This window comes from Labrus bergylta, chromosome 19 (genome assembly GCF_963930695.1).
Source record: "Labrus bergylta chromosome 19, fLabBer1.1, whole genome shotgun sequence".
NCBI lineage: Eukaryota > Metazoa > Chordata > Actinopteri > Labriformes > Labridae > Labrus > Labrus bergylta.
The window spans coordinates 12,504,271-12,518,403 of record NC_089213.1 but is presented as its reverse complement, the minus strand read 5'-3'; the positions used below and the strand labels follow the sequence as shown (position 1 = coordinate 12,518,403).

General features: G+C 40.0%; 2 protein-coding genes across 3 annotated transcripts in view; one reads left to right on the top strand and one right to left on the bottom strand.

Annotated features, from left to right (window-relative positions):
• LOC109995678 (collagen alpha-1(XIV) chain-like) overlaps positions 1-14,133 on the top strand; it is a 116,304-nt gene that overhangs the window by 84,589 nt on the left and 17,582 nt on the right. Inside the window, exons 36-38 of the mRNA XM_065948004.1 lie at positions 3,690-3,767; positions 5,463-5,549; positions 5,858-5,911. Coding sequence (XP_065804076.1) covers positions 3,690-3,767; positions 5,463-5,549; positions 5,858-5,911 — 219 coding nt within the window. The remainder of the gene's footprint in view (positions 1-3,689; positions 3,768-5,462; positions 5,550-5,857; positions 5,912-14,133) is intronic.
• On the bottom strand, positions 7,641-14,034 carry LOC114917972 (C-type lectin domain family 4 member A-like). Of its 2 annotated transcripts, XM_065948003.1 has the most exons (6): positions 13,826-14,002; positions 13,563-13,658; positions 12,489-12,599; positions 12,276-12,403; positions 9,771-9,892; positions 7,641-8,343 (listed from the first exon to the last, which is right to left on the bottom strand). In XM_065948003.1, the coding sequence occupies exons 1-6, from the start codon at positions 13,959-13,961 to the stop codon at positions 8,211-8,213; spliced, it is 726 nt and encodes a 241-aa protein (XP_065804075.1). In that variant the 5' UTR covers positions 13,962-14,002; the 3' UTR covers positions 7,641-8,210. The 2 variants fall into 2 exon arrangements, with proteins under 2 accessions (XP_065804075.1, XP_029131531.2); XM_029275698.2 differs by lacking the exon at positions 9,771-9,892 and having other exon boundaries at positions 13,826-14,034.

The window sequence follows — 14,133 nt, the reverse complement described above, 5'->3', positions numbered from 1 at the left end:
CATTACAACAGGTGCAGCAGCCCCTATCACTGCGACCTGACGTGATTAAAGACCCATCCCCATTCATTGTGTATTGAAATCTGAGTGCACGCTATGCAAGGAAAGACGGCGACACAGACCAGGCTGGCTGCGCGACTTTTTCCACATATTTTCTTCCTCACGAGGTCATAATCATGCACTTACAGAAAACAGTGGTATATTGTTCCGTAAATAAACCTTGTGGAGTGCTCTTTTGATTGAAAGAGTCCTATATTAAAGTTAAAGAGTGACCAGCGGAGTCGGGCAGCGCAGCTCGCAAGCTAGGAGTCCGTTACTCACTTTCCCTGCAGCAGGCTGAGAGCTCAACTACCGTACTGTAGCTAATAGGAGCGCAAACTCCCCAACATGAAAAAAGACGGGACATTAAGAGCGACACAGCTGCAAAGAAACTGCACGTTCTAGACATCGCTGAACACAATATAAATCGTCATGCAGGAAAACAGTTTAAACTTCTTTTTCTCTCGAAGAGACCTTCAGAACAGGGTGCGTCTTATATACCGGTGCAACTTATATTCTGGATTTTACGGTAAGTTGTAAAATAAGATGTGGTCATTGTCGCTTAAAATTAGGAAGGAACATGTTTTCTGTTTCTGTTTTCTGCTAACCTCCTTGGCCCCTCCCCATGCGACTCGGCCCCATGCGACTCTTTCCCCTTTATCTCTCTTTATCCCCCCTCATGGGCGGGCTTGTTGTCGATTAAAATGATTATCATCAGAATTTGAAGCTACATGTAAATGCAGGTAAATTTTACAGGAGTAACAAATAATAACCTCTTGATCAGATGTGATGCTGCCACAGAGGTTTTCTCATGTCTGATAATCTTCATCAAAGTCACTTCCTTCAGCAGTTTTGTGACGCACACAAATCAATCTGCAGCCTCTCGTCCAGAAATAGCACAGAGACTGACTCAGCGTCTGATTGGATGGATCTCCCTTTGAAGAGAGAATCTCTTTTTTTAATTTGCTGACGCAGTTGGGAGAAAACTGAGCAGTCACAGAATAAAATAAAACACAGGTCGGGATATCAGCCTTTAAAGAGGTCTTTAACCCAGCTGCTAATCCTGATTTAACATGTTATAACCTCAGAGCAGAACGCAGATCCTCACTGTTAATGTTCAAACACATCCAGGAGCAGCTCGATTTGTTCTTTTTAGGACTTCAGTATTGATTTTTATGCAACCTCATGTCATGGATCTCGAGACCCCTTGACTGATAATCTCATTCGGTTTCCAAGAAGTCCCCACACCTCGATAGACAAACTGAAAATACACCTGTGCAGGATCAAAGGGAAGCTGTAAAGTGAAGGTAATCTTTTTTTTTTAGTATAACAAAGACAGGATTATAATTTTTTTTAGCCTTTGGAACATCCAATGATTTGTTCCAGTTTATCGTAATCCCAACAATTCAAATTCTACTCTGGTTTTGATTAAAATGCCCCCTGCTGATTTCCTTTAAATTTGTTTTTCAACACATCTTAACTTTCCCTCTTTTCAGTCCAAATGAAAAAGGATGACACTGTAGATCCAACCCAAAAAACTTCATGCATCACTTAGTTTATCCTTTTAGTTATGGAAGATCAGAAGAATATGTTGTGAAGGATTTATCCACAGCGTGCAGACTGCAGCTGATTCTTCTGTGGACTTGCATAACAAATTATTTTAATTTACTTTTTCAAACTTTTTGTTTTGTCATGCAAAAAGGGGTGAATAACTTTACTATAGCAAACGGAAGCTCACCACATATTAGTTAACTAATTAGAAAACTAAATGAGAGCTCGCTCCCTACCAACCTGCTAGTCTACTCTTTCCTAGTGGAAGGAGCTATGTAAAATTAGCCCTCTAACACCTATTTTGGAGGACGGATGAACGGATAATCGGATAATCGGATAACGGATAATCACAGCCCCAGGATTATCTGCCTAACATTCATTTCTAGAATAATTAGATTCAAGGATAACCCCTGGTATAGGACTCTAGATTACCCCCCAGAGAGGGAATAACTGTGAACTCCCCCCGCTAGGATGTTAGGTGTGTATGAAGTGTGTAATATAAATCAGTTAAGACAAGTGTGCCGTGGTGTGACTGCTCAAAACTTAACTTCCGAGGTACACAGGGTCCTTAAGGGGGACTTCCAGTCTTTATGGTGTAAATGATTTCAGTCAGAAAATGATTTCAAAAAAGTTTCCAAAAATGTATTAAAAAATTCCAAATTATATTCTAAATGCAAATACAAAACAGTAAAAGTAAAAATAGAAAAATAGAAAAGAAAAGCGAAACACAAAGACCAAAGTCTAAAGCCGAGAGTGTAGACACTTGAGGTTTTAAAAGATCTTGGTCTCAGAGATGAAGTCCCAAAATGGGATTTCAAAAGTCAGAGTGACGTGGATTCATTTAGCAAAGCAAAAAAGAACCTGGATCAGCTTTTACACAGCGTTTTTCTAGCCAAACCGTCTCTTTTTTTCAAGATTCTGTGAAACCTCAACAATGCAGATTTGCAGAAACGTGATACATACACATGTATTTAACAAAGTTCAACCAAGTTCATATGGGGTCTTGATGTCTAAGTTCATATGTGTTTTTAGCTTGAAGACCATGAACCAGGCAGAAACGCTATACGCCTACGAGCTCCTGACCTCACTGGTGCGTAGGCACCACGAGTGTGTGTAAGTTTAACAGGAAATGTTGAAACCAGAAAAAAGTTATGACTTTATGACATATGTATTAAATCATAAAATAATTAAATGATAATAAAAGAAAAAGACAAAAACAAATTCAACAACTGCATAACTCTTTCTGATCTTTCAACAGTACGAAACAAAAATTAAAATCTGTGGGAATACATTTAAATCATGTTTTTTTCTTAAAGGAGCAGTATGTAACTCTGACTCCTAGTGTTTAAAATAGGTACTGCAGTCCAAATTCAAAACATTGTAGGGAGCTGTCTCCCCCCGCCCCCTCCTCTCTAGAGTCGATGCTCACGCAGGTTGCCATGTGGTGGACACTGAAGCTTCAGTGTTTAGCCAGCTCTGCATCGGTCTGTAAACCTTTCTGCGTTCTAACCTCTCTCCATTTTTCAAAAGCATCTCCAATATTGATCCTAGTTTGAGCACGTTTCTGCTCGTGGAGCTTATTAGAAACATGGAGAGGCTTTTCAGGTCGGGTACAATCACTTCTATCTGAACCAGTTCTCTAGACCGCTTCCATCACTGCAACACCTGTTGGTTTGACCTGATAACTGCTCTCATATCTGGCAAACCGAGGGGCGTCCAAAATGGCCGTGGGGGGGTGCCTTAAAACCGTCTACCTTCTCTGGTCCAAACAAATTTAGAGCATTCAGGACTGGAGTAGGCAGGTAGGTTTTGAGGAAACTGTTTTGAGGTATTTGTGGGTAAGTTTGCTTGTTGGAGTGAGTCAGCTTCCTTTTCCACACACGATAATCAGGAAGAGGTGAGTGACAAAATGACCAAAGAGGGTGACGCTGAATAAAGACAAGAGAAATAAATGTACTAGCATCAATAAATAAAAATGAGGTAAATAAAAAAAAAGTGCCATTAGTAAAGTATCTGAGTGTTAAAGTTTTAGTTTGGTATTTTTACATAATTTATGGTTTTGTGTTATTGAAAATGTTGGTTTGTTTTTCTGTCCTCTGTAGTTCGAGCTTCAGATCTTCGACATCGTCTGCAGCACCTCGTGGGCCAACAGAGACAAGTGCTGTGAACTTCCTGGTCTGGTGAGGTTCAGAGTTTATTTTTCTATTTACGTCTCTGTGACCCGGTTTACTCCAGTGTCTGCTAACACACACACACACACACAAACACACACACACACACACACACACACACACACACACACAAAACATTTTAATATTATTATAAAACATACCTCATTACTTCAGATGTTACAAGTCTTTTAACCGAACGCTTAGCTGTTCATAGTTTGTAATTTCTAATCATCTCATCCAGGTGTGTATGTGTGCTGAGCGGGATGAATAAACAGTCTCTGCAGTTACGATAACATCACGTTACTCATGGACACGTATTATTTTATATTTTATCCATGTCACCAGAGGAGCTGAAAATCATGATTTAAATGAAGGCAATTAAAGGTTTTACCAGCGCAACTTTTATTTTTGGTTTCTTTTTAAACCCATACCCGACGCTCTGCCTAGAATAAACAATAATATACAGTTTGTACCTCACGTTTAGAGTGCAGGGAATAAATGAACCAACTTACAGCCTGACAGCATGCAAAGCGAGCGAGCGTCAGGGACAAAATCGGCTTAGTTCTAATGTTTCCTTTTGGGAGTGTCCTGACTTCCCACCAGAGACCCAGTGCAACGTGGTGCGCCGCTTTTACCGCGACGCCGATTGTATTTTCCTCTCTAACGCTCATGTAGACGGGCTAAGACAAAAGCGGGTTTTCGCTGCACTGCAACTGGCTTTTCTCACTCAGCAGAGCTTATTATCTACTTATAGAAAGGGGAGGTAGTGGTGCATTAGTAATATCCTCATCCATGTTGAAATGTTGTACTTTGACCTGTGTCAACACGGATGATAAAATGTGTTCGGCTCAAGAGAGCCGTTTATTGACGAGTCTCTTGAGTGTTGTGATTTGAGGCGACAGCTCGTCAATAGAAAGCACCACACATCTGTTTGTCCTCCTTCAAAATAAAAGCACCATACTGTTTGCAGTGTTATAAAAAAAGAATGCTTTTAGTTTTATTTGGAACACATAACATAATTGCACTTAAGCCTCTTGTGGCCTCAATTAGTATTACAGCACTTGTATCGTAAGACAGAAAATGTATCTACGAAACCTTAATTTACTCGTCCTGAAGTCACAAACAAAAGACAAAGTGATGTTTAATCGTGTAAATTCTTTTATTCTCTTATTTGTGTGTGAGTGATCTTTATTAAAGATGTTGTTCAATGTTAAAACAATCAACAAACAAATGGACATTAGAAGTTAACTATGAGGGTTGTTGACCTACAGGTATACAGACAGACAGTTTAATTGTACATAAATAATAATTCTTAATTATCATATATAAGGCCGGCTTGATGAGTTATTTTCCAACAAAAATTTACTTTTAAACTTGAAAACTCAAGAAAACAATTTTTGTTCGGCATGTTTAAACAGAATTTAAATAATTGCTTTAATGCACTTTTATTTTATTCAAATTTTCTCCATGTGGGCATTTTATTATTTGTGGTATGGGAAGAGATGACATCAAATAAGGAAGCATTATTATTTTATTAGTGGCTTGAAATACAAAAACAGTGACACGTGGGAAATGATGGTTATCCATATTTTACACTCGTTACACTTTAATTTGCATGCTTCATTAAATTAATTATTAATCCATTTCATTCTTTTTTCTTTTTCTGCGTCTTCACCTCATCTTCATCGTGCTGTGATCATCCAGAGGAAGGAGGCAGACTGCCCAGCCATGCCCAAAGCCTGCACCTGCACCCAGGACAGCAAAGGCCCCGCCGGCACTCCTGGACCTCCAGTGAGCCAAACACACATCAAATACACACTCATCCATCTGATCAGACCACAAGGAAGTCCCTGATTTTCAGAGACGATAACTACATTTTGATCATTCTGCAAAGGAACACATAGGAAGTTTGAGTTTTCAGATTTGTCTTCAAATGTTGATTACATTTTTTTTAAACAAGTTTCCAGGAAAGCTCGGACAATCTTGAATTATGTCTACGTCTCAGAAAGACATTGCTGTAGTGAAAATGACTTTTTGTTTACTTCAATAACTTTCTTTGTTTCATTCAATACATTTACTTTACTTTTTGTTTCACACAGGGAGGCCCTGGAATCAGGGGTGCCAGAGGGGATCGGGGAGAGCCGGGCCCGGTGGTGAGTTTTGTTGATTTTAAAATAGATACCCAGACATGATGTCGACACATGCTTCTTTTTAAAAAACTTGATCTGAGAAAGGACAGCAGTCCGAAAGGCCACTGAGGTTCGGACTAAACAGGAACTGTATCTTGATGAACTTTGTATCTGGCTCTTCACCGCTGATCTGTGATCTATGCAGCGCTGATCTGTGCGCCACTGAGCCTCTTTCCTCTACTCTCATCTAACATTGTTTTTAAAATTACTTGAAATTTTAATCACCCCGGAACAAAGAGCAGGTACTCAGCAGTTTGACGTTAAGCTTACATCATATCTACTTCCAATAAACTGCAGAAGCCCTAGCACACTGCCCTCTCAACCTGATCACACTCTCACTTATCTACATCGTCTTAGAAAAGAGACCCGTTTGCTAAATGGCAATTGAACAAATATTTTCTTTTTATTGCATGTTTAAAATATTGATAAAATCCTAAATAAAAGTTCCATAAAACATCACACTTTGAAAAAAAACACAATGCATTTGTCTTCATGAATTTGTTTGGATTGAAAATATAGTTGCAATTGTTATTTTTATGCAAAACAGAAAAAATAATCTCAGAAAACAGAAACAACAAAATCTAATAAAAACACTCAGGTAAAAATACAAAAACATTATTTCTTAAAGCTTATCATCACACAAGAATGAAGAAAATACAAAACTGCACGACATAAAAACTGATCCACAAACATCTAAGTCTGTGTTGATTCCATTAACGAAAAATCTGACACAAAAAAATCAGCAATAACCTTTTTTTGAGACGATGAGGAGCTATAAATTGGATCCATGAATCCGACCTGTCTATTCTCGATTAGTAAAATGTTTTTAACCCAAATACCAATCGTTTTATTTTAACGTCAGCGTGCATATTTCACTTCGGCAGGCAAAGACATGTAAAGGAGATTTAAATATCAGGAAACAAACTGTTGGTGCACAATTCAGAGCATTATGTGTGAGTGTATAAAGAACGATCAAATCCTCACAGCGCACAAAGATCCCAGCACATATCAGGAGATACAGCAGCCCCAGAACGCTCGCAGTGACCCCGAAATGGCGTCTTCTGTGTTCAGTGAGCGGTCCTAAAAATACAAAGAACATCATCAAATGTCTCCATAAACCGTGCAGTTCATCTCTGTCCTTCAGATATTTACCAAAAATAACTTGGATGGAAAATGTGGTGTTCTCTTGTAAAATAAAAAAAAACACCAAAGCAATCAGATAAAAAGCCAACAGCAGAGCAGCTGACCTCCGTGGCGTGGTGGAGGGGTCTCACTGGCATCAGCAACGCTTTCTTCCAGAATCTCGTAGACCTCCACTCTGCTCTCCTCTGTTCCTCCCGCGTCCTGAAGTGTCTCATCTGCAGCTTGAATATCTGAGTTCATCTTGAACGAAGTTGAAATGAAGTGACCCTGTCCTTAACTGTTTGTTTCTCTGTAAGTCAGGCGGCTTTTCAGTGTGAGCAACGGGGAAGTACAAAAAAGGTCAAAGCTGCAGATTTCTCAGAACCATCTGATAAACTAACAAGCAAGCAGTTTTCGGAAAACTTCTTTTTTTTTTTTATTAGAAACGGGCGTTGTAAAATGTTCCAAGATTTGAACAAGTGCAAATGGAAGAAATAAAAAAATTGAAATTGAAATAAAGAGCACCCACCTGTAGACGAAACCTTTCTTACAAAATATGAATCAAGTCCAGTTTAACATTTAATGTGAACTTTATTGAGACTGCAGCATCAAACAAATCAGAAGCGCTCTGCAGAGAAACATGTGCACACAGTCGTTAATGATCCTTCATCCTGGATTTAAAATCCTTCAAGCCGACTGAACGCTGGAGTTTAAGGCGACTCAGACCGACATGATGGAACAAAAACACTAAAAGCCAAAGAGAGCGAGTTCATGGAGAGACAAACATGATAATGCCTAGAGCAGCTGACCATTTATGATATTAATATCAACAACAGACACATTTGATGTATTGCTCTAGTATCTGGACACACATTAACACGTGTTGTAGAAGTTGTTGGTTAGCTTTGGTAACTTCCCCTCTCCTCAACACGCTTACATACACACATTCATTTGGGCAGGTGTGCAGTGAATAGCGGTAGGCGACTGTCTGCACGGTGTTTCCCTCACAGACTATATCTGGGCAGACCCAAAATGTGAGACTCTGACACCAAGAAGCTTTGGACATAAACATGGGGACAGAATATTTAAATCCATTCCATAACCGTTAGTGAGGTCACCAGGAAAGAATCACCGTTACATGTCAGTCTCTGTTGATTGGTTTCTCACATATCCATCTTCTCGAGCCGTTGTTGGTTTGGTTCATCTTTCCTCCCTGATTGATGTAAACTTTGGACCCTTCCACAGGTTCCACATTGATGTCTTTATCCCAGAAGCTGTAGACAGAGACGAGTATTGAACAGTGTTAGAGCCTCAAAATAAAACCATTTTTATAAGAAGATGGATGCAGTTATTTTTAATATAAAGTACTCTGGAAACAATCACAATTTAAAGGCTTAATATGCGATTTTTCACACTTAAATGTAATAGAAATCAATTATATCCTCTGAAAATAACTCTGAGTCGTGACTGTTTACAATGGGTGTAACACCCGAGTCCCACTGTCTGTGATGCTTTCCGAGTTTTCCGAGTCCTATCTTCACTTTGTTTACATCGTCGGGACGGCCGGCTGGCTCATCCCCTTGCATATAAAAGTTGTTTACTTGAGGGACTAGAGAAAAGAAGAATTACATACTGTACTCACTGCTTAACTTTGTTTCTAGATCACGGTCATTTTGGGTAAATTTACATGCAGTATGAAGATATGATCATAATAAAGATCACTAGCATTAGCATGCTAACACAATAATGCAGCGCAAGTTGTTTTGGTTTCATGCTGGTGCTCAAGGGCGACATCTTCTGGATCAAAAAATCGCATATAAAGCCTTTAATTATTATATTTCTGGTTACTAATTTAGATAGCTATTTAAATTAAGGTCAACATATCTGTCAGGGGGGGCCACAGTAACTCAGTCTGTTGGGGTTTGGGTTGGGAACGGGAGGGTCCCCGTTTTAAAGGTCACATATTCTCTAAAATCCACTTCACCATGTTGTTCTAACACCAACATGTGTCCGTAGTCCGGCTACAAATCCCACAATGATGAGAAAAGTCCATCCTGCAGTGCAGACTAAGTTTGGATATTGGTGTAGTAGTTAGAGATGTGCCAGTTCCGTTCCTGAGCACTGGCAAGGTGTCCTTGAAAAAGGCCCAGCAGTCCTTGCTGTGGGCAGCCCGCCCCCACCCTGAAATCTCTCTTATCAGTGCATGTTCATAGGATGTGTGTGTTGCATGTTCAATAACAGTTTTAAATTTCACCTAACAGGATTTATAAAGTTTATCTTCTTCTATATTTACCATTAACTAGCTGCTTATTAGCATTAGCTATTAGTAGCATTCCGACTGCTTATTAGTTACTTATTCTACATGACCGTTGTCTTTAGCTTACAGGTCATTAACTAAGTGTTAGCCCTGCTTTTACTGCTGATTGAAAGTCAGTTGGGAAGTTGTTGAACATGAATTATGATCTTAATATGCTTTGCTTAATTTGGCCCTTATAAGGTAGAAGTTACTAGTTCATTGTGACCTTAATTTAACGAGTTACATATAATCATGTTTATTTGTTAACCGGATATATGAACACAGTTCTGCCCTCGTGTGGCGGATGTGGATAAAACAAATACATATGAATACATAAATCGTTCTCATTATTTTAAAGTAACTACTAAACAAAGATATAGTTTTCTTTAACACATAATTTCTCACAGCTGTATGGGCGTCGATCTGTCCAACCATTTCCATTCCCACTCATTTCGATAATGATCCATTCTTACTGACAGCAGACCAATCCATGATGCTCCACGTTCATTCAGGTCACAGAGAAAGTTCTGGTCATTGAACAACAGAGACAATAAATGTTATTTTTTACTTCAAGAACAAATATGTGTCATGATAATAAAGTAATTTTATCAAATATTCAAAAGGGAAGTCAAAGCTTCTTTTTCAAAAGAACCAAAATGTCGATGGCGGTCTCCATGCTGGAAATGCTGTCTGAGCGTTACTTTCAGTCAACCTAACGACAGGCTGAGAGCTGGAGCTGAGGCGGGTTTTAAACCTACTGACAAACCGTTACAACGCGCCCACCTGTCAATCAGGTCAGCTACACGCCTTATTGTGAATAACTCTTATCCTTCATCAAATCAAAACGGATGAGTCATCAAAACATTCACCCCCCGTACAGTGTGTGCCGATGGAGACATGAGCTAATCAGACCTATTTGTTTTTTTGTCAGGCTGTAAACATGTTAATCTCTGCTGTAAAAACAGGCTTTTTAGAATGTGTGTGTATGTGACTTCCTGTGCTTCTGCAGCCAGCTTCTAGTGGACACTCCAGGAACTGTAGGATTTGACACTTCAGCATCGGCTTCATTTTCTTAACACCAAGGGATGCCGCTTGGAAAGCACAGATGAAACTGGTGAGGGCAATCAAAGTGGAAGGAAACACAAGGGCAAGAAGTAAAACTCAACATGAAACGCTGCGGACAGAACTATAAAATAAAACAGGCAACACTAAAGGCTAGGGCTGCACGATATTGGGAAAAAATGACATTGCAATATTTTTGTTATATTCGATATATATTGCGATATTTTTCAAAGTTTACTGCTTCACTCTGTTCAGCTGAATTCTCCCTGACTCTCTCTGAAATTATGATTACAGACTCTCCCCTAATTGCCTCTGTCGCTCTCTGCCGCTGTGAACGCTATTTGTGTTTGCAAAGAGTCTTAATCATGTTGATATCTGTTAATTAGTGATATTGATCTGTAATATTTCAAGTGATGCAAGCGATTCTTCTCACATCAGGTCAGACTTTTAATAACGCGCTCATGCACTGAGGTTCCGTCATTTAAGTTTCCCTCCGCGACCAAATAATATTACGGGGATATTTATTAAATATGTTAAAGTGCTGCGCCCCTCCAGCCTGCACGTGCGAGAGAGAGAGAGACACACAGTGGGAGCGCGCACATACACACAGGCTGAGCAGACGCGCAATGGCTCACAGAGTTTGTCCTCCTCCTGCGTTTTGCCTTTCTTTGTAGGCTTGAGTAATCAGTTGCCAGAGATGTGAATTAATGAAAAGTAATGTTTAGAGACGTTTCTAGAACAAGCACAATGCATTTTGTGAAGATGGTCCGTCTTGGAAAGAGAAAAAAGGGAGATTTCTTTCGGAAGCAAAGCAAACTTTAAGCAACGGATTACTTCGACATTAAACTATGACTGTTTCATGTTTTATGGCAGCTCATGAAATCGTAAGGCGTGGGAAGGAGGACGTGAAATAAACAATAAAATGGGCTATCAGAAGATCGAAACTTAGACCTCAAAAACAAAACAGAGCCCATTCTGACTGAAGACAAAGTTGAACGCACAGATCTGGAAGCCGCTGCCTTTAACCCCGAATGTGTTAAGTATAGCCCCTTATGTGATGTTAACTATAAGCAGACTGTCAGATTGTCAAAAGCCCTGCTATGCTCCGCTCACATTCACCGCTCTCTCTCTCGCAGTCGCTCGACCACCCACGCTGCATGTTGCTCTGCCCGACTGTAGGTGAGATGACAGAGCGCTGAGAAGGTGCTCTAACTATGAGAGTTGTTGCATGTAATGTGGTAAAATGTATAAATGTATGCTCATTTAGTTCTATTAGCAATGTGAATGGGCGTAGACATGCTACATAAACTTAATTAAAAGGCTCAAATATATTTTTCGTACTCCTCGTCGCGATTGACGATGCTGAAACGTCGCAATGATGATGCTGAAACAATATATATCGTGCAGCCCTACTAAAGGCCAACTGAGAACACAGCGCTCTGTTACCGAGTTTGTTTGTCTCAATTTGCAGCTACAGACGATAGCAGGCTGTTACGTTACTGATGACACTTTTCTGAATAATGACGTCTGTAACCACCAGCTGATTCATGAGGGATAAACACAGACACGGAGGGATGAAACAGAAAAAAAGCTGCGTTTTGTGGATCACACACGGCCCTGAACCGTGGGGGGTGACCAAATCAGCATCCAGTAGCTTCCGGCGCTGCTGTTGGATCTCACACAGAGACGCAGGAGGATTTAATCAATTTAGGGTTTCTCTTTTACAAAGGTTGTTAAGGTGGAGGGCGCGTGTTGTTAAGTCTGCCACCTTCACTTCAAAGCGCTGCGGGAAATGCTGAACACAGACTTTACATTCACACTTTGACATAAAATGGACCTAACACTCACGTGTTCCTCTTTGCTGTTGATGATCACCAGATCTGCTCCTCTGTTCACACAGTCCACTCTGCTCTCACTCCAGCTTCTCATCTCCGTAGATCGGTAGTAGCAGCTGCATCGAAACCTTCTCCAAAACCCTTCAGAACAAACAATCCTTTTCATTGTGTTTTATTAACAGAGTTTTAATCATTCTGGATTAATTAGACTGAAGGTATTTCTCACCTGTGCTGTTGGTCTCAGATAGGCATAAACTGTTGTTCAGGTTTTTATAACTGTTGCTCAGCTCCTCGTAACTGGTCTGCAGCTCCTCGTAACTGGTTTTATACGTCAGGTCTGTTTGCACCAGGAAAGACAAAGACACAGTGCGCTGATGTAGAATCAAACCTTAAATTCAGTTTTGATTTACTGAAGATAAAAAAATATATGTTCAAAAACAACATCACAGGTTTTTTCAGAATATGTCCCCTTTAACATCAAGATCTATGAGAGTCATGGATTGTAAACTGGGTGGCACCTTGCAGACGGCCACCCTTTTCTGATTGTTGATGATGCTTTTATGCTTCTTTGCATGCAGGGAAAACAGTGCAGAGGCAGGCCTCAGGAGATTACAGTTTGTATAAAAGTGTTCAAAATCTTTCTGAAATAGCGAGATTGGCCGTGTGAAAACGACATTAGCTTCATGTCGTTATTTTTTCAGAGCAGTAAAGCGCTGGCTGTGTGCTCTGGAGCGCTTACATTAAAGTGTTTGTGCGCTCAGAAGAAAAGAGCTGCGCGCCGAGATAAAAACGACAACATGTTCTCTCCGTTTCCTTATCATCACAGGATCTATGATTGCTAGGCAATGTGTGTGGTTATGATCTGTTGAAGGTAAACATACAAACTTAACTCCCCTGACTGCTGAGCTATTTCACATTTGCACATGTCCCAAATGACTGAGTTCACATTCAACAGTTTTGATGGCGCTCTTTTGAAGGCATTAACTGGATAAAGAGAATATAATGTCCATTTAAATATGCATATTCATCACTAAAGTATTTTATTTTGACAGTTTTACAAGAAAGGTAGAGACTTTGTGCCAGCTGCAGACATGAATCCGACCTGTCTATTCTCGATTAGTAAAATGTTTTAGACCCAAATACCAATCGTTTTATTTTGACGTCAGCGTGCATATTTTACTTCGGCAGGCATAGCAACGAAGACATGTAAAGGAGATTTAAATATCAGGAAAGAAACAAACTGTTGGTGCACAATTCAGAGCATTATGTGTGAGTGTATAAAGAAAGATCAAATCCTCACAGCGCACAAAGATCCCAGCACATATCAGGAGATACAGCAGCCCCAGAACGCTCGCAGTGACCCCGAAATGGCGTCTTCTGTGTTCAGTGAGCGGTCCTAAAAATACAAAGAACATCATCAAATGTCTCCATAAACTGTGCAGTTCATCTCTGTCCTTCAGATATTTACCAAAAATAACTTTGATGGAAAATGTGGTGTTCTCTTGTAAAATAAAAAAAAACACCAAAGCAATCAGATAAAAAGCCAACAGCGGAGCAGCTGACCTCCGTGGCGTGGTGGAGGGGTCTCACTGGCATCAGCAACGCTTTCTTCCAGAATCTCGTAGACCTCCACTCTGCTCTCCTCTGTTCCTCCCGTGTCCTGAAGTGTCTCATCTGCAGCTTGAATATCTGAGTTCATCTTGAACGAAGTTGAAATGAAGTGACCCTGTCCTTAACTGTTTGTTTCAGTCAGGCGGCTTTTCAGTGTGAGCAACGGGGAAGTACAAAAAAGGTCAAAGCTGCAGATTTCTCAGAACCATCTGATAAACTAACAAGCAAGCAGTTTTCGGAAAACTTCTTTTTTTTTTTTA